The sequence below is a fragment of the Hyperolius riggenbachi genome, chromosome 10, assembly GCF_040937935.1.
Source record: "Hyperolius riggenbachi isolate aHypRig1 chromosome 10, aHypRig1.pri, whole genome shotgun sequence".
Taxonomy (NCBI): domain Eukaryota; kingdom Metazoa; phylum Chordata; class Amphibia; order Anura; family Hyperoliidae; genus Hyperolius; species Hyperolius riggenbachi.
In genome coordinates this window covers 237,033,545-237,058,194 of record NC_090655.1, presented here as the reverse complement: position 1 = coordinate 237,058,194, position 24,650 = coordinate 237,033,545, and the positions used below count along the sequence as shown (strand labels likewise).

At 47.9% G+C, this 24,650-nt stretch overlaps 1 protein-coding gene across 1 annotated transcript; it reads right to left on the bottom strand.

Annotated features, from left to right (window-relative positions):
- Positions 1 to 13,115: 13,115 nt before the first annotated feature.
- Positions 13,116 to 22,881, bottom strand: LOC137534936 (histone-lysine N-methyltransferase PRDM9-like). Its single transcript, XM_068256661.1, has 3 exons — positions 22,837 to 22,881; positions 21,075 to 21,732; positions 13,116 to 17,341 (listed from the first exon to the last, which is right to left on the bottom strand). The coding sequence occupies exons 2-3, from the start codon at positions 21,691 to 21,693 to the stop codon at positions 16,701 to 16,703; spliced, it is 1,260 nt and encodes a 419-aa protein (XP_068112762.1). The 5' UTR covers positions 21,694 to 21,732; positions 22,837 to 22,881; the 3' UTR covers positions 13,116 to 16,700.
- Positions 22,882 to 24,650: the final 1,769 nt, after the last annotated feature.

Sequence of the window (24,650 nt, the reverse complement as noted above, 5' to 3'; positions counted from 1 at the left end):
TATTACAAAGTGTAACACTGCAAGTGGCCGCCAGTGAGCGCTTATATACTCTCCCCGGCTGCGCTGCCATTGGCTGCTGACAGTAGCGCGTCCCCTCTTCCTATTGGTGGGATTCGGACTCTCAGCCGCCTCTCCACACAGCTGACGCCTCGGCTCTCTGCTTGTGTTTCCTCGCCGGGAGAAAAGTGGGTTTATTCCCCCCGGAAAGTAGCGGTGCGCCCCCTGTGTGCGGCCGCCCGGCTGGCAGGGGTCTCCCCTTCTCCATTACAGTCACGGGGGGCTTCTGAGCGGCGACAGTGGCCGGGAAATCCCGCTCTAATCCGACCAGTTTCGCTTTCTGCTCCCCCGATCTCCTCTGTCTCCATCGTTATCAGGGGAATAAAATGTATAATATACGGGTCTCCTGTCACTCCCCCCCGCAATATGAAGGAGGGGATCCCCGCCACACATTATACGGGACTGGCGGACTACTGGCCCCTGGAGGGGAATATTATGCTGAGAAATGCCCCGGATGCTAGCACAGGCTGAGCTCTCCTCTGCTGCCTACCATTGGGATGAGCCTGGCACACATGGGCCGTCCAGGGGTTGCATCTCACAGTTTATGAGGATTTTCGACTTACATTATTGTACAATTTGCCACACAGGTAACTCTTGAACACATCAAAGGTCGGGCAGGGGACTGAGAATGGGCTCTATTCACAAAACCATGTGCGGTAACTCTTTTTTGGGCGACCTCCAGTGATAATTCACTAAAAATAGTGAAAATAGTGAGTATTCACTAAAAATGTACCAAGTGTGCTAAATGTTTGATAAAAGTGGGGTAAAACAGGTGATAAAACTGTCAGTAATATGTACGGAAATAAAGCTTTTTTGACCACTGTAGGGCAGCCCATATACTTGCCACCCATTACACAGAGACGACCCAGGAAAGCCTGTCACATTTACAGTGGGACCTCAACTCTTGCACAGGACAGAATGAAAACATATAAATGCACCCTGTATGTATATAATTTAGCCTGTCTAATTCCTCCTCATCTGTGAATAATCACAACTGTAATTTTAGCTCTCAGCTGTGCCAGCTGGCTGCCTCAGCAGAGCAACTAATGTGTAAACAGGATGTTAACCCTATGTCTGCTTTCATGAAAGCAGGAAGTACATACACTGGAGATTTTTTGTTAGATTTGTATCAGCTGTAACAAAGAAATGTTTTTCTTTAAAGGTACTTATGCTGTTGCTTATCTTTTAGAGCCGAGAGGAATTTACTCCTCGGGCATCTATTCAACCATCTAAACGACTGTACGAGGTCTGAAAGTGCGCCTTGAGATTAGACACACTTGTCTTTTCTGCCTTCTATGTAAAATTGACATAAACTCGAGCAAAGAAAGCTCAAAAGGCTCCATCCTGAAGGCCAAAAGCAGAGAAGTAATAATTATCATCTACCATTTGTAGGTGATAAAAAAAAAACCTTACAGCCCGTTCACACTTAAAACCGCAGAACGCCAGCGATTACCGCCGGCGTTCTGCGGGAGTGATTTTCCTGCGATTAGCGCGGAAAAATCACTGGACACTGCGGCGGGTTTGGAGCGATCGCGATAAGAGTGCTGTGCACGCTAATCACGATCGCAAATCGCGGAACGCTCATCCCCGGCAAACCGCTGCATGCAGCGCGGTTGCGGTTATCGCTAACCGCAACCGCGGCAGTGAGAACACTGCAACTCGCTACATTGTGTAGCGGTTCTTGCAGAACCGCTAGCAGTTTGCCGTGAGCGGGAATCGTGCGATTCCCGCTCAAGTGTGAATGGGCCCTGAATTAACATCAACTTTTCAATTGAGAATCTCAAGTTGGAGATACATTTTGAGGTAATTACCACACTTTTACCGCATGAGGTAATTTAGGGAGAAAAAAAATTGTGAATTTCAAAATGGAGATATTTTGGTAGGTATTTATCACTACCTAATTTAACTCATGCGGTAACTCATTGTGAATAGAGCCCAATGGGGCAAACTGTGGACAATGGTTACAGTGGGGGTGGGTATGAGGGATTAGCCCTCATCTGGGCCGGGCAGAGGCGAGAGAGGCTCCAGCCTCAGGGCGCAGTGTAGGAGAAGGCGCACAACTCACTCACATATCATTCCCCTATTGTGTTTAAAGCAGAGAGAAATAAGAAAACAGGATGCATGGCAGTTACTGGAAGCCAGATAACTAGAGGTTAAGGGTGTTCTTAGTCTAATAGCAATCAGTGTGAGACGGCTGGGGTGGGATGGATGGAGGGGCGTACTTTGGTGTTTCAGCCTTGGGTGCTCAAGGACCTTGTCCCGGCTCTGGTCGTCATGTATGTGAGTGGAACAATTGTCATTGCATAAAGTGTGGGTAGGAAATATGTAGAGGTAACACAAACTGGTGGTAAGCCCTGAGATGAAGAGAGGCTCAGGCATGGTTGGTGGGACTCCAAGGAGCTTTGTGCCCTGTCAAAATCCATGTTGACAAACTCCAGTTTGACATTTTATTTGTTTTAAAGTGGACCTGAACTCTTGCACAGGACAGAAGGAAAACAGAGAGAAACGCACCCTGTATGGATTTAGAGAGTTTAGCGTGTCTAATTCCCCCTCATTTATGTCGAAACACAACTTGTGAACTGATCTCTCCCCTGTGTCACATAACTGCCTATGGCAAATAAGCCCATTTGAGAGAACAGGATGTTAACAATTTGTCTCCTTCCATGAATCAGGAAGTAGAAACAGTGCAGATTTATTGTAGGATTTGTATCAGCTGTAACAAAGACATTTTATTTTTTATATTAAGGTAATTATGTTGCTGTGGATCTTTTAGAGCAGAGAGGAGTTCTGGGTTCAGGTCCGCTTTAAGGGCCTGATTCATCAAGCAGCACTGCTAATGCAGCGCAGCGTAATGAGCCGTAGTGCGCCCTGTGTACACCTTACATAGCAGTGAGCGCTGCCATGTAAGGAGCGTGCCTTCCTTAGTTACACGCGTTGCTTCCTTAGCAATGCGCGTAACAATAACTGTGAGTGGCCCTGCTGGAGTGAATAATCGCTACCGTGATACTTCACTCGTAGCCACTATTGTAATAATTAATGAACATTGCAATGTAAATTAATACAGTAGCGGTCGCGAGTGAAGTACCGTGGTAGCGATAATTCACTCCAGCAGGGCCACCCACAGTTATTGTTACGTGCATTGCTAAGGAAGCAATGCGTGTAACTAAGGAAGGCACGCTCCTTACATGGCAGCGCTCACTGCTATGTAAGGTGTACACAGGGCGCACTACAGCTCATTACGCTGCGCTGTATTAGCAGTGCTGCTTGATGAATCAGGCCCTTAAAGCGGACCTGAACCCAGAACTCCTCTCTGCTCTAAAAGATACACAACAGCATAATTACCTTAATATAAAAAGTAAAATATCTTTGTTACAGCTGATACAAATCCTACAATAAATCTGCACTGTTTCTACTTCCTGATTCATGGAAGCAGACAAATTGTTAACATCCTGGAAGCAATGCGTGTAACTAAGGAAAGCACTCTCCTTACATGGCAGCGCTCACTGCTATGTAAGGCATACACAGGGCGCACTACGGCTCATTAAAGAGACTCTGTAACAACATTTTCAGCCTTTTTTCTACTATCCTACAAGTTCCTATATCTATTCTAAAGTGCTCTGGCTTACTGCAGCCCTTTTTTGTTGCTCCATTGCTGTACTAAATCAAATTGACTCTCCTTTGTCAGGCTTGTTGGCCCAAAGAGGAAGTGGCTGTAATTGTTTACAGACAGGAGGAGGTTACACTGATAGCCCTGCTCTGAGCCTCTTCGAGTCTTTCACACACTGAAAACTGTGAAAAGCAGAGCTCACACATTCCCTGTTCTCAGTAACTCAATATCATCTACTGATAAAAGCTGATAATTGTGAAAAGCATAGCTCATAGACTATTGCAGAATGCAGACACGGACCTGCTATCAGTAATCACTACTACAGCTTGCAGCATTCTTTCCAAGGTAAAACTTCTTCTAAACTATGAAATAAGCTTTAAAGGCTGAATTTATGTTCAATAATATAACCTTTCATGGAAACTGTATTGCAGTTTACAGGGACACGCAATATTATGATGAACTTCCTGTTTGGCAACCATATTTTTAATTTACAAAAACAGTTTATAAAACGCCTTTTTTTGGGCCAGGATCCTGGTGGGGAGCAGCAAAAATGTGATAGAGGGGGACAGGAGATGAAAACCTACAAGCTGGTATGTTTATATGAGGTTTTTAGCTTATAGATTCTCTTTAAGCTGTGCTGCTTTAGCAGCGCTGCTTGATGAATCATTTTTAAATGAGCTCAATGGAAGAAGACTTAGGTCTTCTTCCATTGAGCTCATTTAAAAAGAAACAGTGAAGACACTGGTGGGACTTTGACCTTAGAATTAATCTTGTATCTCTTTAAAAGACCCCTTGTAACGATCGGTGGGCGCAGAGAGTATCTGATTACCGGTGATCTGCAGTATCGCCGGAAATACAGATATATACCAGATTATAAGTGATCTGCAGTCTCACCGATAATCCGATATACAAACTAACCTCTGTTCGCCTGAGTAGAGTGTAGTGTTTTGGTGTAACAGTAACACTAGGAGGCCTAGGCCTCAGTGCAGCAAGGAGAACTGCACGTATTCCTTCCGCAGACCTGAGCTCTCCAAGACGGGAGGAGTCAGACTGACAGTAGGAAGGAAAGTCCGAGAGTGACACTCAGGAAGAAGTGTCACTAACAGGACTGGGAACCGCCTCCAATCGTGAGGTCGGTTCTCGAGGTCAGACAAGCCAGGTCATACACACACGGACAGATAAAGTACAAATACAGTAGGCAAAGGCGGAGTCAAAGTACAGGCAGGGTTCGGCAACGGGGTATCAGATATATCGGGGTACAAAATCAGGAGGCAGAAACAGAGTCTTGGAACGAGCCGAGGTTCGGCAACAGAGTATCAGAAATATCGAGGTACAAGGTCAGAGTTCAGGAGGATAGTCGAGGCAGGCAAAAGTCATAACATATAATCACAATCAAACTAGTACTTTAGCTATCAAATATCTAGCTAAGTGTAGGATTACAGCTCCAGCTGGTCCCGGCACACTTCAGGATCTGACTACGGATCTGGGTGCTCCCACGTATGTGATTGCACGCCAGACAAAGAGCAAGTGAACAACCAGCAGTATATATACTCTAGGACCTTTCCAGGACCTCCCTAATTGCTGGTCCAATGAGAGCAGTGGAATTTGTCAGCTGACCCAGCTGGTCAGCCGACACCCTTCTAACTGCTATTTAACCAGCTGAGCGGTCTGGACGAGCTCAGCTCGTCCAACACCGCCAGCGGCTGCCGCTCAGGCCCTGCTGGGCCGATTTTAACGAAATAAAAAGCAGCACACGCAGCCGGCACTTTGCCAGCCGCGTGTGCTGCCTGATCGCCGCCGCTCTGCGGCGATTCGCCGCGAGCAGCGGCGAAAGAGGGCCCCCCTAGCCGCCTGAGCCCAGCGTAGCCGGAACAAAAAGTTCCGGCCAGCGCTAAGGGCTGGATCGGAGGCGGCTGACGTCAGGACGTCGGCTGACGTCGATGACGTCACTCCGCTCGTCGCTATGGCGACGATATAAGCAAAACAAGGAAGGCCGCTCATTGCGGCCTTCCTTGTTTATTCTGGGCGCCGGAGGCGATCGGAAGATCGCCTCCGGAGCGCCCTCTAGTGGGCTTTCATGCAGCCAACTTTCAGTTGGCTGCATGAAATAGTTTTTTTTTTATTTAAAAAAAACCCTCCCGCAGCCACCCTGGCGATTTAATCAGAACGCCAGGGTGGTTAATCTCTGCCTTTCTGCTCGCGCGCGTGTAAGTCTGAATCTTGGTGGACTATCAGTCCCAGCCACACCAGTACTGTCATGCAATGTATCTAGTGCGGGGGCCGCCTCTGATGCGGATTCCGCCGTTCCCAATGCGGATTCCGCCGCACTGCCTATGCGGCATGCAGCGTTTTTTCCGCGTTGTGACGCCATGCTGGACGCGGAAACAGCCGCCTCACCTTGAGAGACGGCGGCATTTCCGCGTTTCCTTACAGTACCCCCCCCCCCGAGGAGTGGACTCCGGACAACTCCTACCAGGTTTCTCGGGATGTAAGGCATGAAACTCCCTCCTTAACTCGTCTGCATGCATGCGTGAACCCGGTACCCACTGTCTCTCCTCAATGCCGTACCCTTTCCAATGTACGAGGTACTGTACCGAATTCTGTACCATGCGTGAATCCAATATCTTTTCTACCTCGTACTCAGGTTGGTCGTCCACCACCACAGGAGGAGGAGGAGTGGGACCCACATGGACTGCTGGTTTAAGCAGGGATACGTGGAAGGACTTTACCCCACGCATGCTGGCGGGAAGATCAACGGAATACGTAACGTTGTTGATCTTCTTGGCCACTGAAAATGGACCCACAAACCTGGGGCCCAGTTTATCTGAGGGCTGTCTCAGGGTTAAGTGACGTGTGGACACCCAGACCAAGTCTCCTGGCTGGAACTTCCACTCCAATGAGCGTCTTTTGTCAGCCTGACCCTTTTGACTCTGGAATGCCCTTTCCAGATTACTCTTCACCTTCCCCCAGATGACTTTAAATGCCCTGTGCCAGGCTTCCAGGGTTGGAAACGGAGAGGAGGCAACTGGCAAGGGGGAAAACTTGGGCGATCTCCCCGTTACCACCTGAAAAGGCGAAAATCCGGAGGAGGAATTTCTCAAGTTATTTTGAGCAAATTCTGCGAAGGGCAAAAATCTGACCCAGTCGTCTTGTGCCTCCGCAACATAACATCTCAAAAATTGTTCTAGAGACTGATTTATCCTTTCAGTCTGGCCATTAGTCTGTGGGTGGTAGCCGGACGAGAAAGACAGCTTCATGCCCATTTGGTGGCAAAATGCCCTCCAGAATCTAGAAATGAATTGGACTCCCCTATCCGACACTATGTTTTCCGGAATGCCATGCAGCCGGAAAATGTGGATGATGAACAGGTCGGCCAATTCCTGAGCCGAGGGGAGTCCTTTCAAGGGCACGAAATGGGCCATCTTGCTGAAGCGGTCGACTACCACCCAAATGACCGACATGCCTTCAGACCTGGGGAGCTCACCCACGAAATCTATGGACAAGTGGGTCCATGGCTCACTCGGGGCGGGCAAAGGCTGTAAGGTACCGACAGGTGCCAGCCGGGAGGGTTTACTCTTAGCACATACTGCGCATTCCCTAACAAATTCCCTGCAATCAACAGACAGGGAAGGCCACCAGGCACACCTGGCTACAAGATCCTGTGTTCTGGCAACTCCAGGATGTCCAGCATTTTTATGTGCGTGGAACATTTCAAGGATCTGAAGACGAAAGGGCAAGGGAATAAACATGACCCCTTCAGGCTTCCCTTCCGGGATGTCCTGCTGGAAGGGGCTCAACGTCTCCTTCCAGTCTTCCCAAGTATCAATTGCAGCCAGCACCAATTTTCGCGGAACAATCGTCTCAGGGACGGAGGCCTGTGCTGTTTCTGGCTCAAAGCACCTGGATAGCGCATCTGCCTTAGTATTCTTACTGCCCGGGGTGTACGTAATCACGAATGTGAACCTTGAAAAAAACAGGGACCATCGAGCCTGACGAGGGCTTAACCTCTTAGCCCCCTCGATGTATTCCAGATTCTTGTGGTCGGTAAAAACCGTGATAGTATGCTCCGCTCCTTCTAACCAATGACGCCATTCTTCAAAGGCTAGTTTAATGGCTAAGAGTTCCCTGTTGCCTATATCGTAGTTTCTCTCTGCTGGAGAGAATCTCCGAGAAAAATAGGCACATGGGTGCAATCTACCCTGTAAGCCTGAACGTTGAGACAGCACAGCCCCCACCCCGACTTCTGAGGCGTCTACCTCAACAATAAAAGGGAAGGAAGTGTCTACGTGTCTTAGTATGGGTGCTGTGCAGAACAGCTCCTTCAAGGTCGAAAATGCCTGTAGGGCCTCAGGCGACCAGTGAGTAGTATCCGCCCCTTTCCTAGTGAGACTGGTGAGAGGTGCAATAACGGTGGAGTACCCCTTTATGAACCTCCTATAATAGTTTGCAAAACCCAGAAAACGTTGCAACGACTTTAACCCCACCGGCTGAGGCCACTCCAGAACAGCGGATACCTTGGCAGGGTCCATAGACAGGCCCGAGGTGGAGATTATGTACCCCAGAAAGGCGACAGATGTAACTTCAAAAATACATTTTTCCAACTTGGCGTACAGCAGATTTTGTCTCAACTTGTTTAGCACAAATCTGACATGTACCCTGTGCTCGGAGAGGTTGTTGGAGTAAATTAGTATATCGTCAAGGTATACAAGCACAAACCTACCCAACACCTCCCTGAATACCTCGTTAATCAATTCCTGGAAGACGTCTGGCGCATTGCACAACCCGAAGGGCATCACTAAGTACTCGTAATGCCCATCGGGTGTGTTGAAGGCCGTCTTCCATTCATCGCCCTCTCTAATGCGGATCAGGTTGTATGCACCCCTCAGATCCAATTTTGAAAAGATCTTAGCGTCTGTGACCTGCGTGAATAAATCGTCTATTAATGGCAACGGATAACGATTCTTCACCGTGATTTTATTTAGGCCCCGATAATCGATGCAAGGTCGAAGACCTCCGTCTTTTTTCTTAACAAAAAAGAAACCGGCCCCTGCAGGCGAGCGGGAGGGGCGAATGAACCCCTTGGCCAGATTGTCACGGATGTACTCCTGCATAGCCACCTTCTCTGGTCCAGACAAATTATACAGGTGACCCCTAGGGGGCATACAACCGGCACGGAGATCGATGGGGCAATCGAAAGGGCGATGAGGAGGTAACCTATCAGCAGCCCTGGGACAGAATACATCCGAGAACTCGGAGTATTGCTCGGGAACACCCTCCACATGTACCTTGGTCTGACCTAATACCACTTTTCCTAGGCACTGTTGGGAACAGAAGTCTGACCAACTGGTTAATTGTCCTGTCGCCCAATTGATCTGTGGCGAATGAAGCTGCAGCCAAGGCATACCTAGGACAATGGTGGAGGTGGTCATATGTAACACAAAAAAACGTAAACTCTCCCTATGCAGTACCCCAGTAATGACTTCCACCTCTGGTGTCTGGGACAGCGGACGGTCCCTTTGTAACGGGGAGTCGTCCACGGCAGTAACCTGGATAGGTGGTTTTACTGGGGTGAGAGGAATGTCCAACTTCTCTGCAAATTCGGAACTCATGAAGTTAGCCGCGGAGCCTGAATCAATAAAGGCCTCTGTGGCTTCAGATTTGTCCCCCCATGTAATCGTACAGGGGAGGAGCAATCGTCTTTCTTTCAGGGGTGCGAGCTGGGCGCCTAGGGTGTCACCCCTTATCACTCCTAGGCGGTAGCGTTTCCCGGCTTATCCTTATTAGGCTTAATGAGACAGTCTCGTACCCTATGCCCCCCTTCACCACAGTATAAACATAGTTGTTCCGACAATCTCCATCTTCTCTCCACTTGGGTCAATTTAGACCGACCGATCTGCATCGGCTCAGGTGGAGGCAAGACCGGAGATGATGAGACAGAAGGAGACGGAGTTACTAGGGGTGCAGCGGGAGGCACTGTGTAAGAGGTCGGCCTAAGCCGATGACTGCCCCTAGTCTGTCTCTGATGGCGTAGCCTACGGTCGATTCGAATGGCCGATGAGATGGCCTCGTCGACTGTTTTGGGTTCGGGTTGGCTTAACATTAGGTCGGAGACCTCATCTGACAACCCAGACAGGAAGTAATCTAACAGGGCATAAGTGCCAAACCTGGCCGTAACTGACCACCTACGAAATTCGGCCGCATAATCCTCGACTGGACCCCTGCCTTGCCGTAAAAGTTTGAGCTTCCGCTCAGAGGATGCAGCAAGGTCAGGGTCGTCGTAGATTACGGCCATGGCCTTAAAAAATTCCTCTACCGAGGTCAGAGCAGTATCGGTAGAAGGCAGGTTGTATGCCCATGACTGGGAGTCACCAGACAGCAAAGTTTTAATAAAGGTGACCCGTTGGGTCTCAGTCCCCGAGGATCGGGGTCTCAACTCGAAATACGATAACACTCTACTCCTGAAATTCCGGAAGTCAGACTTGTGGCCGGAAAATTTATCAGGTACAGGCATACGTATGTCAGTACTAGGAGAGGATCGCACTGAATCAACTGACGTCTGGAGGGTTTGCACAGAGCCTGACAGGACATCAATCATAGTCTTGTGGCTACCCAGCACTTGGTTGATGTTTTCCACCGAAGTGGCAAGTGCGCCCAGACGGTCAGTATGTGCGTCCATTTGCATTTTTTGGGTCTGGCGTTCTGTAACGATCGGTGGGCGCAGAGAGTATCTGATTACCGGTGATCTGCAGTATCGCCGGAAATACAGATATATACCAGATTATAAGTGATCTGCAGTCTCACCGATAATCCGATATACAAACTAACCTCTGTTCGCCTGAGTAGAGTGTAGTGTTTTGGTGTAACAGTAACACTAGGAGGCCTAGGCCTCAGTGCAGCAAGGAGAACTGCACGTATTCCTTCCGCAGACCTGAGCTCTCCAAGACGGGAGGAGTCAGACTGACAGTAGGAAGGAAAGTCCGAGAGTGACACTCAGGAAGAAGTGTCACTAACAGGACTGGGAACCGCCTCCAATCGTGAGGTCGGTTCTCGAGGTCAGACAAGCCAGGTCGTACACACACGGACAGATAAAGTACAAATACAGTAGGCAAAGGCGGAGTCAAAGTACAGGCAGGGTTCGGCAACGGGGTATCAGATATATCGGGGTACAAAATCAGGAGGCAGAAACAGAGTCTTGGAACGAGCCGAGGTTCGGCAACAGAGTATCAGAAATATCGAGGTACAAGGTCAGAGTTCAGGAGGATAGTCGAGGCAGGCAAAAGTCATAACATATAATCACAATCAAACTAGTACTTTAGCAATCAAATATCTAGCTAAGTGTAGGATTACAGCTCCAGCTGGTCCCGGCACACTTCAGGATCTGACTACGGATCTGGGTGCTCCCACGTATGTGATCGCACGCCAGACAAAGAGCAAGTGAACAACCAGCAGTATATATACTCTAGGACCTTTCCAGGACCTCCCTAATTGCTGGTCCAATGAGAGCAGTGGAATTTGTCAGCTGACCCAGCTGGTCAGCCGACACCCTTCTAACTGCTATTTAAACTCTGCCTTTCTGCTCGCGTGCATGTAAGTCTGAATCTTGGTGGACTATCAGTCCCAGCCACACCAGTACTGTCATGCAATGTATCTAGTGCGGGGGCCGCCTCTGATGCGGATTCCGCCGTTCCCAATGCGGATTCCGCCGCACTGCCTATGCGGCATGCAGCGTTTTTTCCGCGTTGTGACGCCATGCTGGACGCGGAAACAGCCGCCTCACCTTGAGAGACGGCGGCATTTCCGCGTTTCCTTACACCCCTTGAAACAAATTTTTTCATCTAAGTTTATGGCAGTTTGCCAGATTCGCCTGTTTGTGACCAGTTTTCGGAAGTTCGCGTTCGTCATTCACAAATTCTATGTTCACAACATCTCTAAACCCTGCTATGCTCATTGGCACTGCACACTAACATACACAATATTCTGCCAAAAGTGGCGACAGAAAAACGTAAGTATACAGTGGTGCCGGCAACCAGTGGTTAAAGAGACTCTGTAACATGAAAAACATCCCCTGGGGGGTACTCACCTCGGGTGGGGGAAGCCTCGGGATCCTAATGAGGCTTCCCACCCCGTCCTCTGTCCCACGGGGGTCTCGCCGCAGCCCTCCGAACAGCCGGCGACTGTGCCGACTGTCAGTTCAATATTTACCTTTGCTGGCTCCAGCGGGGGCGCTGTGGCGACTTTCGGCACGGAAATAGACGGAAATACCAGATCTCCGTCGGGTCCGCTCTACTGCGCAGGTGCCGGAAACTTGCGCCTGCGCAGTAGAGCAGACCCGACAGCGATCGGGTATTTCCGCCTACTTCGGCGCCGACAGCCATCAGAGCGCCTGCGCAGGAGCCAGGAAGGTAAATATTGCGTCACCGCTGTACGGAGGGCTACAGCGAGACCCCCGAGGGACACAGGACGGCGTGGGAAGCCTCATTAGGATCCTGAGGCTTCCCCCACCCGAGGTGAGTACCCCCCAGGGGCCGTTTTGTCGTTACAGTTCCTCTTTAACAGGCCGACAAAACCAAATAGATAATGTTGAATCAGGTAATACCTTTAATGACTACATAGTTTCCTTCCCCCAAATCCATAGAACTGAATCAAAACCGTACTTGTTTTTAAAGCTTGCAATAAAACTATGTAGTCATGATAGCCATTGGGGTTGATTCACTATCACTATAGCTCCCCTTACTGCACGCTTAGCAAGCCTTACCAGAGTTAACGTTTCTTATCAGAGTTAATGTTCCTTATCAGAGTTAACATGCCTTATCAGAGTAGCAATTTACAGACCTGAGGAAGTAGACGTTAAATGTCCACGAAATGCTTGTGTGACTTTACAAACTTGTGTCTTCTTCGGAGACCACATGACTCGCTGCACCCATAATGGGTGTGGCCACAACAGCCACTAACTGGATGTTTGTTGTAGGCCTCGCTCTGACACCAGTGCCAGCAAAACTTCAACATGACAGCCCAGCTATTCGCACCTCCTTAACAGGACATAAGGATGGGAGTCTTCATATATCTCTCATTAGAAGTTTTCCTTTCAACAAGGACTGATTCCTCATTCCTCATGTGGGAAGGTGGAAATTTGTGGGAAGTCTGTGCTTCCAATTAAACACGGTTACCATAGTTGCAAAGAAGTTAAGTGCGTTCTCTGTGTTATGCCGGGAATACACAGTGCGTTTCCGCGGCTTGTTCGAGCCATTAGATGGCTCGATTGATAATTTACGACATGTCCGATCACCTGCCGGATCGATTCCACGCTCGACACCGCGGGGGAGGAGAGACAATAGAAAAAGATAAGGAAAACAAGCGGGAATCGATCCGGCGCCACAATCGAGCCGCGGAAACATCCCGTGTATTCCCGGCATTAGTTGTGGAAATTCACAACTGCTCACAGTTTGAGACAGACAGATACTATTTTAATAACAATAAATGATAGAAAGACTTCTACACACAGTTATATGTTCAAGCCTTTTGATAAATGAAAATGTTAGCATACTTACACTTTGTGAGCTTAAAATATCTGAAAATGAAGCCATGATCAATATATATTTGCATTGCTGATTTTAGCCCTGTTTTATAATGCTGGCAGGTCTCCCCAGTATGTACAGTATACGCTGATACTCTGTGTCTACTATACTAACAATAAACTAGTCACATTGGGCTTGATTCATTGACAAGATTAGTTGCAGGGCCGGATTTAGGTCAAGGCCGCTAGGCCATTGCCTAGGGCTCCACTGGAGCAAGGGCACCAAACCAGCAATCTTGCAAATGCTGCAATGCAGGGAGATCAGGAGAGTGCCTGAGTGCAGTATTCTGCTGCTAGTCGCCTGTGCAGCAGCACATTTGCATTGTGGCTGGCAGCTATGGAATTGGGCAGCATTGGAGATGGAAAGGAAGAGGAATCTTCTGCACTGGAGACGAGCGGAGAAATGAGTGACTGATGGCTGCTGCGATGTGGAGGGGAGCTGGCTACATATACTGAAGGGGGGGGATTAAGGGGAGTCATCTGGCTACCTATACTGGAGAGAAAGGGGGAGGGGTCATCTGACTACCTATACTGGGGCGGGGTCATCAGGCTACCTATACTGGAGGGAAGGGGGAGGGGTCATCTCGCTACCTATACCGAAGGGGGGCGGCTGGTGACAGTGGCCTTGGGTGGTAAAAAGTACAAATCCGGCCCTGATTAGTTGCATGCTTGTTTCTGGTGTGATTCAGACACTACTGCAGCCAAAAAGACTAGAAGGGCTGCCAGGCAACTGGTATTGTTTAAAAGGAAATAAATATGGCAGCCTCCATATCCCTCTCACTACACTTGTCCTTTAAACAACACGCTTTAAAGGATGTCCCTGCTGTTTCTACAGTTGTAAATGGACTCTCTGCACTTATCCTCCCTCTATAGAAGTGCTGCTAACAGCATCTGCAACACTGAGAACAGGACAAGAAAAGGCAGCTAATAAACAACGACCAGGACCAGCTCTTGACCTGAACTCAGAACATCCTCTCTGCTCTAAAAAATAAGCAACAGCATAATATAAGCACCATAACAGCGACCTTTAACCCTCTGGGCGATACAATTGCATCGCCCAGGAGGGGGCGCAGCACTTTTTTTTTTTAATTTTTAATTTTTTAAATCATGTAGCGAGCCCTGGGCTCGCTACATGATAGCCGCTGCGCAGCGGCATCCCCCTACCCACTCCGATCGCCTTCGGCGATCAGAGTAAGCAGGAAATCCCGTTCAGAACGGGATTTCCTGCTGGGCTTCCCCGGTCGCCATGGCGATGGGGCGGGATGACGTCACCGACGTCGTGACGTCAGAGGGAGTCCCGATCCACCCCTCAGCGCAGCCTGGCACTGATTGGCCAGGCTGCGCAAGGGGTCTGGGGCGGGGGGCTGCGCGGCACAGCGGGTAGCGGCGGATCGGCGGCGAGCGGAAGTTACACGCAGCTAGCAAAGTGCTAGCTGCGTGTAACAAAAAAAAATTATGCAAATCAGCCCGCCAGGGCCTGAGAAATCCTCCTGCGCGATATACCCCGAGCTCAGCTCGGGATTATCGCCCAGGAGGTTAAAGGAAAACATTTCTTTGTTACAGCTGGTACAAATCCTGCAATAAATCTGCAGTTTGTTTCCATGAAAGCAGGAAGTAGGCAGACATATTGTTAGCATCCTGTGTTTACAAATGAGATATCTGCCATGACAGTCAGCTGACACAGCTGAGGGATCAAATTACACCTTGTGATTAGATAAGGGGGAATTAGACGGGCTAAATTCTCTGAACACATACAGGGTGCATTTCTCTAGCTTTTCCTTCTGTCCTATGCAAGAATATAGGTCCACTTTAAGGTGCATATACACATCCAATTTTGATTTGACAACATTAGCCAGTGATTGGCTGAAATTGGATGCGTTTACCCGGCTTTAGCGTTAAACAGAATGTAACGTATGCATGCACAATCGCCTGTGATGAAAACGGGTCAATAATTAGAGCAACACTGCAGGGATTGAGTGCTGTACAAACACGCTACTCACTATAACCAAGTGGAGTGCAGCGTACAATAGAGAAGAGAGAATGGATGACAGGGTGGTGCACAACACATGGACTTCTGGCAGGAACTGGAAGCTTTGGTGTAACTTATCAGTCTGTATGTATTATAGAGGGACTGTCAGCCACAAAATCTAATTTCATTTATGCACTGCACAGTGTTAAATATGCAGCCCGCAACCTGACCCTGCATTGCAAGCACTCCAATCTATTCAGAAATGTTTCTGCTGTAATACATCAGTCAGCCTGGCTCTATGTTTGCCATTGCCAATGAGAAGTAAGCTTGTCATCAACCTCCCACAGCCCTGCTCTTCACTGATTGGCTGAGGGCAGTTCAGTGTGGAGCTGAAATACGATCTATGCTGCTGTGCTCTCATGTGTTTACAAAGCAAGCTAGCCATGGCAGTGCAGTTTCTAGGAGCGGGGAAAAAAGTAAGGGAGGAAATGACATCAGGATTGGCTTCAGTCAGATGAAATCAAGATAGAGAACGCCAGGAACAGAATTCTCTTCATTTACTATAAAAAATTAATGGAGATCAAAATGTGGACAGTATAATAAATATGTTATGTAAGTAGAACAAGTAGTTATCCACTTATATATGTGTTTTTCCCCAGGGATAGGATGGCTGTCCCTGCTGCTTTCAAGATTTGATGTGCCAGTTCACGTAGCCTCTGCCAGGGACTCCTGTACACACACCAGATACTTGGCAGAGACAGTGCCGAATGGCTCCTACCCTGACTTCCCACCAGCGTGTACACAAGGCTTTCGTGACACAAGTAAATTGTATTATTGATCAAGGCTTCCTTTCAGCACACTTTAGTATAAGAACACAAACACGTCGAGAACACGAGATTACAAGTTATCCATGATAAGTCAATAATATCATTCCTCTGAACTACATTATTTAAAAAAAAGAAGCTGCAAACCAGCATGCCTTAAATGAGGGTGCGACAAGCACAGTTTATCTGGCAAGGGTGTGCGAAGCCCAAAAGTGGCCGAAGGGAGCGGAAAACCATCCACACAAGCGTCATTACAAGTGCAGGTCAAGCTAATTTATACGGAGAGGTCTTCTTGCCACCGGCACAGTTGTTCAATTGAGGAAATCAGTAAGTAACAGTTTGGGTTAAACAGGAACATAATCAAAGGGCGGCTGAGAACTCTCCAAGAGGCGACTTCCCTCACCTCTCAATAGGGATGATCAATGATAGGCAAATATTTCCGAGTTTATGCAAATTAATCTACACTTTTATAAAAACATATGCAGCTTGAAAATGGACCAATCAATTTAAACCTGGCAGGGACTTGATTGGTCCCTTTTCAAGCTGAATATATTTGCATAAAACTGTACATAAATTTGCATAAACTAAAAAATATTTGCATGTCACTGATCATCCCTACCTCTCAAAATACCCTTCTCATTGGCAGAACTGACCCGAGGACAGGTCCGGTTATTCATCGTCATCGGTATTGGCATTGCGGCGGTGAACTCTCTGATGCCCGAACAGTCCTCTCTTCTTTGCAAAAGATTTCCCACAATCTTTACATACAAAAGGAGGCCCGACCAGACGGGGGCGTGGATCCGTAAGTGGAAGCTGAACAGGGGGCGTTTTGTCGTGAGTGATATTGTGCGTTTTTTCATGCGCGAGAAGGCTGGACTTCCAGATGAAGCCCCTCCCACACTTTGAACAGGAAAAGGGGCGTGCTGCGATGTGGATTTCCTGGTGCTTCTGAAGGTGTGTTTCCTGGAAGAAGCCCTTTCCGCACACCCTACATTTGAAGGGCGGCTCTACCGAGTGCTCGTTGACGTGTTTGACGTAGTTTTGCTTCTCAGCGAAGTTCTCCCCGCATTCTGGGCAGGAAAAACGGCTCTCGGCCACGTGGCTCTTCTGATGTTTCAGAAGGGCTCCCATGTGAGCGTAATATTTCCCACACGTCGGACAGGTGAAGAGGTTCTCGCCAACGTGAAACTTCATGTGGGTAACGAGGCTTTCTTTAAACAGGAAGCGCTTGTTGCATTTAGAACAGGAGAAGGGTTTTCCACTTGGGTGACCACCGTTATCTTTAGAGTTGTTCCCAACATACTGTCCATCTGTGGGGATAAAAATCGTGTGTCACACGTGCAGTGAGGAGCGTAAAATCACCAGAATCACAGAGCTCAGTACTTGGTACAATCTTAAAGAGGAACGTTAGTGAAAATAACGTAATGAATAATGGGGTTGATTCACAAAGCTTTTCTGTTGAATTAAAGTGAATCTGAAGGGAAATTTAAAAGAAAAAGGCTCTATAGGACCCAGAGCGTCTCCTCAGGTATCTGGTTTTTGTTTTAAATTTCCCTTCAGACTCCCTTTAACTCACCTTACTTATTAACTCACAATTTGTCTCTGTTTAGATGACTTAACTCATGACTTAGCTCTCCTTATCTAACTTAACTCATGATTTATCTCTCCTTAACCTTTTGGGGACCACTGCAGGTAAATCCTACGCCGCACTTGTGACTGTCTAAGCCTGATGCGGCGTAGGATTTACACCACCTGCTGTTTCCGCTCTCCATCGCGATCATGCGCACCCGAGAGGGGAGATTAAGCTGTCATATGACAGCTGACATCTCTCCTCAGTGTTCAGGAGCCATCGTGATTGGCTCCTGATCACTACGATCGGTGGCGGATCGTAGTGATCACTAACAGAGCAGTGGCAATCTGAGGGGAAGAAGATCTACTCACCTTCCACCGGCGATCGTCGCTCCCCTTCGCCCTGGCCGGCTTCCTCGCTCGCCCTGACGTCGGGTCCCAGCTCGATGACATAATCAAGCCGCGACCCGGAACTTAATGGCAGTGAGAGCGAGGATGCCGGACAGAGCGGAGAGGGCTAGAGCTGCTCATCGCTGGAGCCTGGGAGGTGAGTAAAGGCTGCTGGCATTTCGGGGGACACCTAGCCACACTGGGGACACCATGCCCAGCTAGCCCTCTTGGTTTATGTCTCTATGGGGGTTGCTTCACTAAGGATAGCGCAGCGTAACAGCGCGGATTAGCTACTGTTACTTGCGTTAGTGAATCAGCATGCCTTAATTTTGTCTCCCTGCACGCTATGCGCGCTAGTGACAGCGTATCGTGTGTAATCAGGGGAGCAGGCACTGTATTGCAGCATAGCGAACGCTAGTAACTATACGCTCGCTCCACTCTTCCTGCCCTGAGCACCTTCGGGTCCAGTCAGATTAAAGGACCTGATCCCTGCACTCTGATTGGCCCAATAGGCTGCCTGTCAAGTGATGTCAAGTGACAGGCAGACTATCGGGCCAGAGTGCGGGGATCAAGTCCATTAATGTAACTGGACAAGAAGGGGCTCAGGGAGGGAAGAGTGGGGCAGACATTAAGTTACTAGCGTTTGCTATGCTGCAATACAGCAGCATAGTGTGCGCTGAGTGCCCGCTCCCCTGATTAAGCACGCTATGCTGCCACTAGTGTGCAGAGAGCCAAAATTAAGGCACGCTGATTTACTAGTGCACGTAACAGTAGCTAACTCATGCTGTTACGCTGCGCTATCCTTAGTGAATCAACCCCTACGGGCTTGATTCATTAAAGCAGAACTGTAAAGTACGAGTAAACAAACAGTAGCTGTCGACGACAGTAACGAAAGTAGCTGGAGCGGGAGAATGGAGGCTCGAGCAAGACTGGCGCGGGACAGAACGACTGCTGGGGGCTTGGGGAAGCCCCAGGTAAGTGAAATTGTTTGTTTTACAGGTACTTTACAGTTCCCATTTAAGCTGCGCTGCTAAAGCAGCGCAACTTAAATTCAGCATCGCAAGTTAAAAATCTGCGTGCTCGATCTACGCGGGGTAGTGCTGCACAGCTTGCATTCCTAAGTTACGCACGGTGTTTACTAAGTTGCGTCCGTTCCTTTAATTGCCGCTGTGGTGTGACCCTCACACTTTGATCGGCCCAATAGGATGCCTGACCCGCAGCGCATACTACATAGGGCCTTTCTGTAAGCCCGCCTGAACCACCATCGGCGCCAATAGCAGCGCGGTACTAGGATACTAGTGGTCATGGATAAGGCAATGGTCCTGTCTGTCACACAGTGCATTTTTTCTTTTTTTTCTTTTTTTGCATGAGATGCAATCATTGCAAAATCTCCTTCTGGGGATTCTTGGGGTTTCCTTTATGCATTCCCTAGCAAGGACCTATAGCAAGATACTGGCTGGCCTGCCTACTTGGGTGCCACTATACTGGCAGACGGACTGTGTTATTGCTGTACAGAGAGTGCATTTGAAATAAAGGAAACCTTGAGAATCCCCCACGAGGAAATGCACTATTCCAACACCTGTTGATAAGAGGTTAAAAACGATTAGATTATAATACCTACACACACTATGCTTATAGGGCCGCGCGTAACATGCACGCGCTTCTTTTATCCCACGATGCTTGTGTGCGGTATGTTTACCACTTTTTAGTGAATCTACCTACATGACACATGCACACTTAAAGGAAATCTTAAGTGTGAAAAAAAGAGTTAATTTACCTGGAGTGATCCTGTTCCCACGCCGTCCTGCTGAGTCCCTCCAGCCAGCAGCGGCGACCCCCACAAAGTTGTCCAGCCACACGCTCCCAATGCTGGCGGAAATCGCTACTGTGGACTGACGGCGACCAGCAAGCTTTGCGAGGGTCGCCGCTGATGGCCGGAGGGAAAGAGAACGTGGAAATAGGATCTCTCCAGGGGGCTGCAAGAAGCCCCAGGTAAGTTACACTCATATATTTTTTTTTTTACACTTAAGTCTCCCTTTAGAGTCTGTTTTAAAAAGTGTACGTGAGATCAAATAAAATGAAGCATTTATGCCATGGGCTCCCTCACCATCCTCCCAGGCTGCTCCGTTGTCCCACAGTCAGCTCCAGTAAAAACTTTATTGCACTCCACTGCGCATGCGCAGGCTTGGTCATATGCCCCCCCGGGGTGTGACCAAGATGGTCATATGCCCCCGATCACACTACCGTGGCCGGGAACGTTCTTTGCCATCACAGTTAGTCTTGGAAAACTGTGCATGTGATCGGGGAGCACACGCGGCCCATGCGCAATGGAGTGCAACTGACAAATTTACTGAAGCTGAGTGCTCGAGAGAACAGCGAGGGAGCCCATGGCCTACTGGGGGCTGGAGGAAGCCCCAGGTAAGTATAAACGCTTGTCTTTATTTGATCTCAGGTTTCCTTTAAAGTGAACCTAAACTGAACAGAGGAAAAAGAGTTTCACTTACCTGGGGCTTCTGGCAGCCGCCTGCAGCTGACCTGTGCCCGCGCCATGCCACACCGCTCCTCCAGTTCCCCCTAAGTTTAGTTTCTGCCAACTGATCAGTTGGCGGGCCACTATGCCTGCTCAACCCTGGTCACATGCATCCTCGTACGCGTTCTCTCACTACACCTGCGCAGGACGCTCTCGCAGATGTAAACGAGGATGTGTGTGGCCACAGGTGCAGTGGCCTGCCGACTGCAGAAATGAAACATAGCCGCTGCGAGGGACCGGAGGACCGTTTTTGTGCTCCGCAGGACAGGACGGCTGCAGGGGGCTAGTAGAAGCCGCAGGTAAGTGAAACTTTTTTTCCTCTGTTCAGTTTAGGTTCACTTTACGGTTTTATTTATGTACGCAACTTGTAAAGATCACTGTACATGCTCTAATCATTTCCCATCTCAACTACTGTAACACCCTACTCTGCAGCATAGAGTAGTATCTATTTTTTGTTTTTTTACCTTTTGCTTCATGTTCCCTTTATGCCTTTCTCCATGAACACAATTTATGAAGATGATTGTTCCCTTCTAAATATAGTGCTTACTACTCACCCATGCCAATATGCAGAGAACTTTCCCCCTCCTTTGTCTTCCTAGTTTCACTCTTCTTTGTAGACTCTTCCTCTTTAACTGTCTGCATCATTCCACCCTTCTTAATGGATGGCTGCTCACCCTTCAAAGAAGAATCTTCTTTACCTGTCCCCTTCAAGTCATCCTTTTTTGTGCGCTGTTGACTTCCCCTCAAATACATCTTTCCACCTTCCTCTTCGATTATCCACTTCATTTTACCTTTTGCTGTAGAACGTTCATCACCTTTTATAAATGCCTCTTTTTTGTCTTTTATTGTCCTCCTCATTTTATCCTGCTTTGTAGGCTTCTGATCATCCCTCACATACGTCTTTCCATCTTCCTCACTGTTTAAAATCATAATTTCATCGTCTGCAATGGAATGTTGTTCTATCTTTACATTTGTTCCTTCTGAATCCTCTGTAGTTATGCATTTTATTTCATCCTCCACCACCGATCGCTGATCAATCTTTACATAAGTCTCTTCTTTTTCCACTTTAATGGTGTCCATCATGTCACCTTCCTCCATAGACTGATGATCACTCCTCATATACGTCTCTTCTTCTCCATGTTTATGTGTCCGCTTCATTTCACCTTCCTCCATAGCTGTGTGATCACCTTTCCAAACACTTTTCTTCCATACCTTAAAACCACAAATAATACTAAATTCACTTTATAGCCACAATTCCATAAAATAGTATATGAATACCGTACTAAACTGAGATGTTACAGTGTGGCTTATCTAGTTGTAGACCCTCCCTTCAGTAAAGATGTGAGGATTTTCCTGTATACAGTCCGGTGAGTAAAGAGGACATGTCCACCTCTCTGATGCATACCTCCCAACTTTTTGAGATAAGAAGGAGGGACACTTAAGCCACACCCATGCCCCTGGCACACCCCTAGTCATACATACTATAAAGATTTCACAAGATAAATATGTTGTCCTATAATTCAAACTACACTGATCTATTCAGGTTCATTTTCAGCGTTCTCCCCAGAATTTTTTTTCCATGAAAAAATAGCCGAGTGGGGCGAGATGAGAGAATGCAGGGCTGGTGCTTCTCTGTTTACAGCAGAGGAGGAGGTAAGCAGCTGGGTGGTCACCAAAAATAGCTGGGTGGAGCACCCGGCTTAAAGGACCTGGGGAGAACACTGATTTCCCTTCATATTAACATGTGAAAATAAGAAATATATCAATTTAAAGGATGGGATTTATGTTGAGAGTCAATTAAACACATTTTTTCAGTAGAAAAATACATATATTTAAATAGATCTGTAAATCAGTCCTGAAAGAGGGACACATGAGGAAGAAAGAGGGACAGTGGGACAGGGTTCCCAAAGAGTGACTGTCCCTCCATATGAGGGACAGTTGGGAACTATGCTGATGTCTTCCTATTACTGGATACCAAAGCTACAGTACTGAAATCCTTTTGATTGTACACAGACTTGCCTATATGCTGACCTGGACTCAGTTCTGACAGATCCATACTGCTTATATATCAGGTTAAGGAATGCAGGGAATGTTGGGGGATATAATAGATTCTAGGTTAGTTTAAGGTTAATATCCCTTATCATAACAACCTACAAACCCCAGCATCTGCACCAGGAAGTATTGTACATGTTCTGGGCAGGCAGGAACCGTAATAATCAGTGTTACCTTACCACATTATTCTTATTCCATCAATCCATCAAATGCCCTAAGGCTCGCGCTTTCTTGCATCATAAAAAATAAGTAACATCTTATCACCTCCTCTGCTGCCAGTCTCAGTAATGACTCCTTTCTACTTCCTCCCACAAGTCTAACCCACTTCCTGTCTGTGGCCAACAACACTTCCCTTCTGTGCAAGTCAGCACTTCCTAGTCAATCTGCACCACTGATATCGCCACCTTGTGGGGACTAGAGGAATTTATGCTTGTTTTTAACCTTGTCTTCACCGGACTGGTTGCATTTTATGTCTCGATGGCCCGAGCAAACCTTTTCCATTGTATTTATGTGACTCACGTAGGGAAAATAGGCACAATTACAAAAATGTGCATGTTTATTTCACTGTCTCCTGCAAAATGTTGTCAATTTACAAAATACAATTTGGGTACACGTTTACACATAGCTCCCAACTGTCCCTTTTTCGGAGGGACAGTCCCTTTTTGGGAGCCCTATCCCTCTGTCCCACTTTCACCCTCATTTGTCCCTCTTTCAGGACTTTGTCCCTCTTTCTATGTAAATATATATATTTCTCTACTAAAAAATGTGTTTGATAGACTCTAAACTTTATTCCCAACCTTTAAATTGACATATTTTAAAATGTTACTATGAAGGAAAATGAACCAGGATCAGTGGTCGAGTGGGGCGTGAACGCGGGTGGACGACGTTCACAAACCTTTTCTTCAACGTGAACGCCGTCCACCCTGTCCCCATTTCCTGGTTGGCGGCTGGGCTAGACTGCGCAGAACAGCCGCAGCGCGCTGGGCACTTCTCTCCCGGCTTCTCCCCTCCTCTAGTAGGCGGAGCCGGAGCGGCAGCTGAGCTCGCGTGATCGCAGGCGCTGCGGTCATGTGACAGCTTAGTCACATGACCGCTCGGCACGCTGGGCATTTCTTTCCCGGCTTCTCCCCTCCTCTAGTGGGTGGAGCTGGAGCCGGAGCGTAATGACGGCCGCTCGCGTGATGCGGCGTGACGTCTTTACCTCCCAGCCCAGCCAGGCTAAGCCCAGCCCAGCCCAGCAGCCCCCAGCGCCATTTTAGCCACACAGGCAGAGCAGACAGACAGAGAGACAGTCTGCTGCTCCTGAGCTGAGCTCTAGTGCGAAATCTGATCTGTGATCTCCATTCGGATTCTCCATTACCTACTAGGCTAGCTAGCCTGCCCTATTTGCTCCCTGAGACGAGTCACTCTGAGTCTGAGAGTGACCGTCCATCACCCAGTCCACTCCAGAGAGTCTTCTCTTAGCCCACCCGGACTGACTGACTGCAGCACTGTCACAGACAGTGTGTGTGCACTGTGCACCACCTTGCTCTTGCAGGCCAGGCCTGCTAGTACAGACAGGACTCAGGAGACTTAATTTAACTCTGCCTGCCAGTGCCAGTCCAGCCAGATATAATACCATTACCCACCAGTCAGACCAGTGTCAGTGTAATATATTGCCTGATAATATTATTGACCTCCTGCTTTTTCCAGATATTTTTGTCTAAAAAGTGACCACCTGTGACCTGTCACCAGATATATTGTCTAAAGTTACTTGATTTCTCCAGAAATATTGTCTAAAAAGTGACCTGCTGTCTCCAGATATATTGTCTAAAAAGTGACCTGCTTTCTCCAGATATATTGTCTAAAAAGTGACCTAATTTCTCCAGAAATATTGTCTAAAAAGTGACCTGCTGTCTCCAGATATATTGTCTAAAAATTGACCTGCTTTCTCCAGATATATTGTCTAAAAAGTGACCTAATTTCTCCAGAAATATTGTCTAAAAAGTGACCTGCTGTCTCCAGATATATTGTAAAAAAAGTGACCTAATTTCTCCACAAATATTGTCTAAAAAGTGACCTGCTGTCTCCAGATATAT

Excerpts from the sequence above, each read along its gene's own strand:
- LOC137534936 (XM_068256661.1), bottom strand. The coding sequence starts at position 21,693 with ATGGAGGAAGGTGAAATGAAGCGGACACATAAACATGGAGAAGAAGAG. Across the intron at positions 17,342-21,074 it reads TTCTCTGCATATTGGCATGG|ATGGACAGTATGTTGGGAAC; the intron begins GTGAGTAGTAAG and ends TTATCCCCACAG.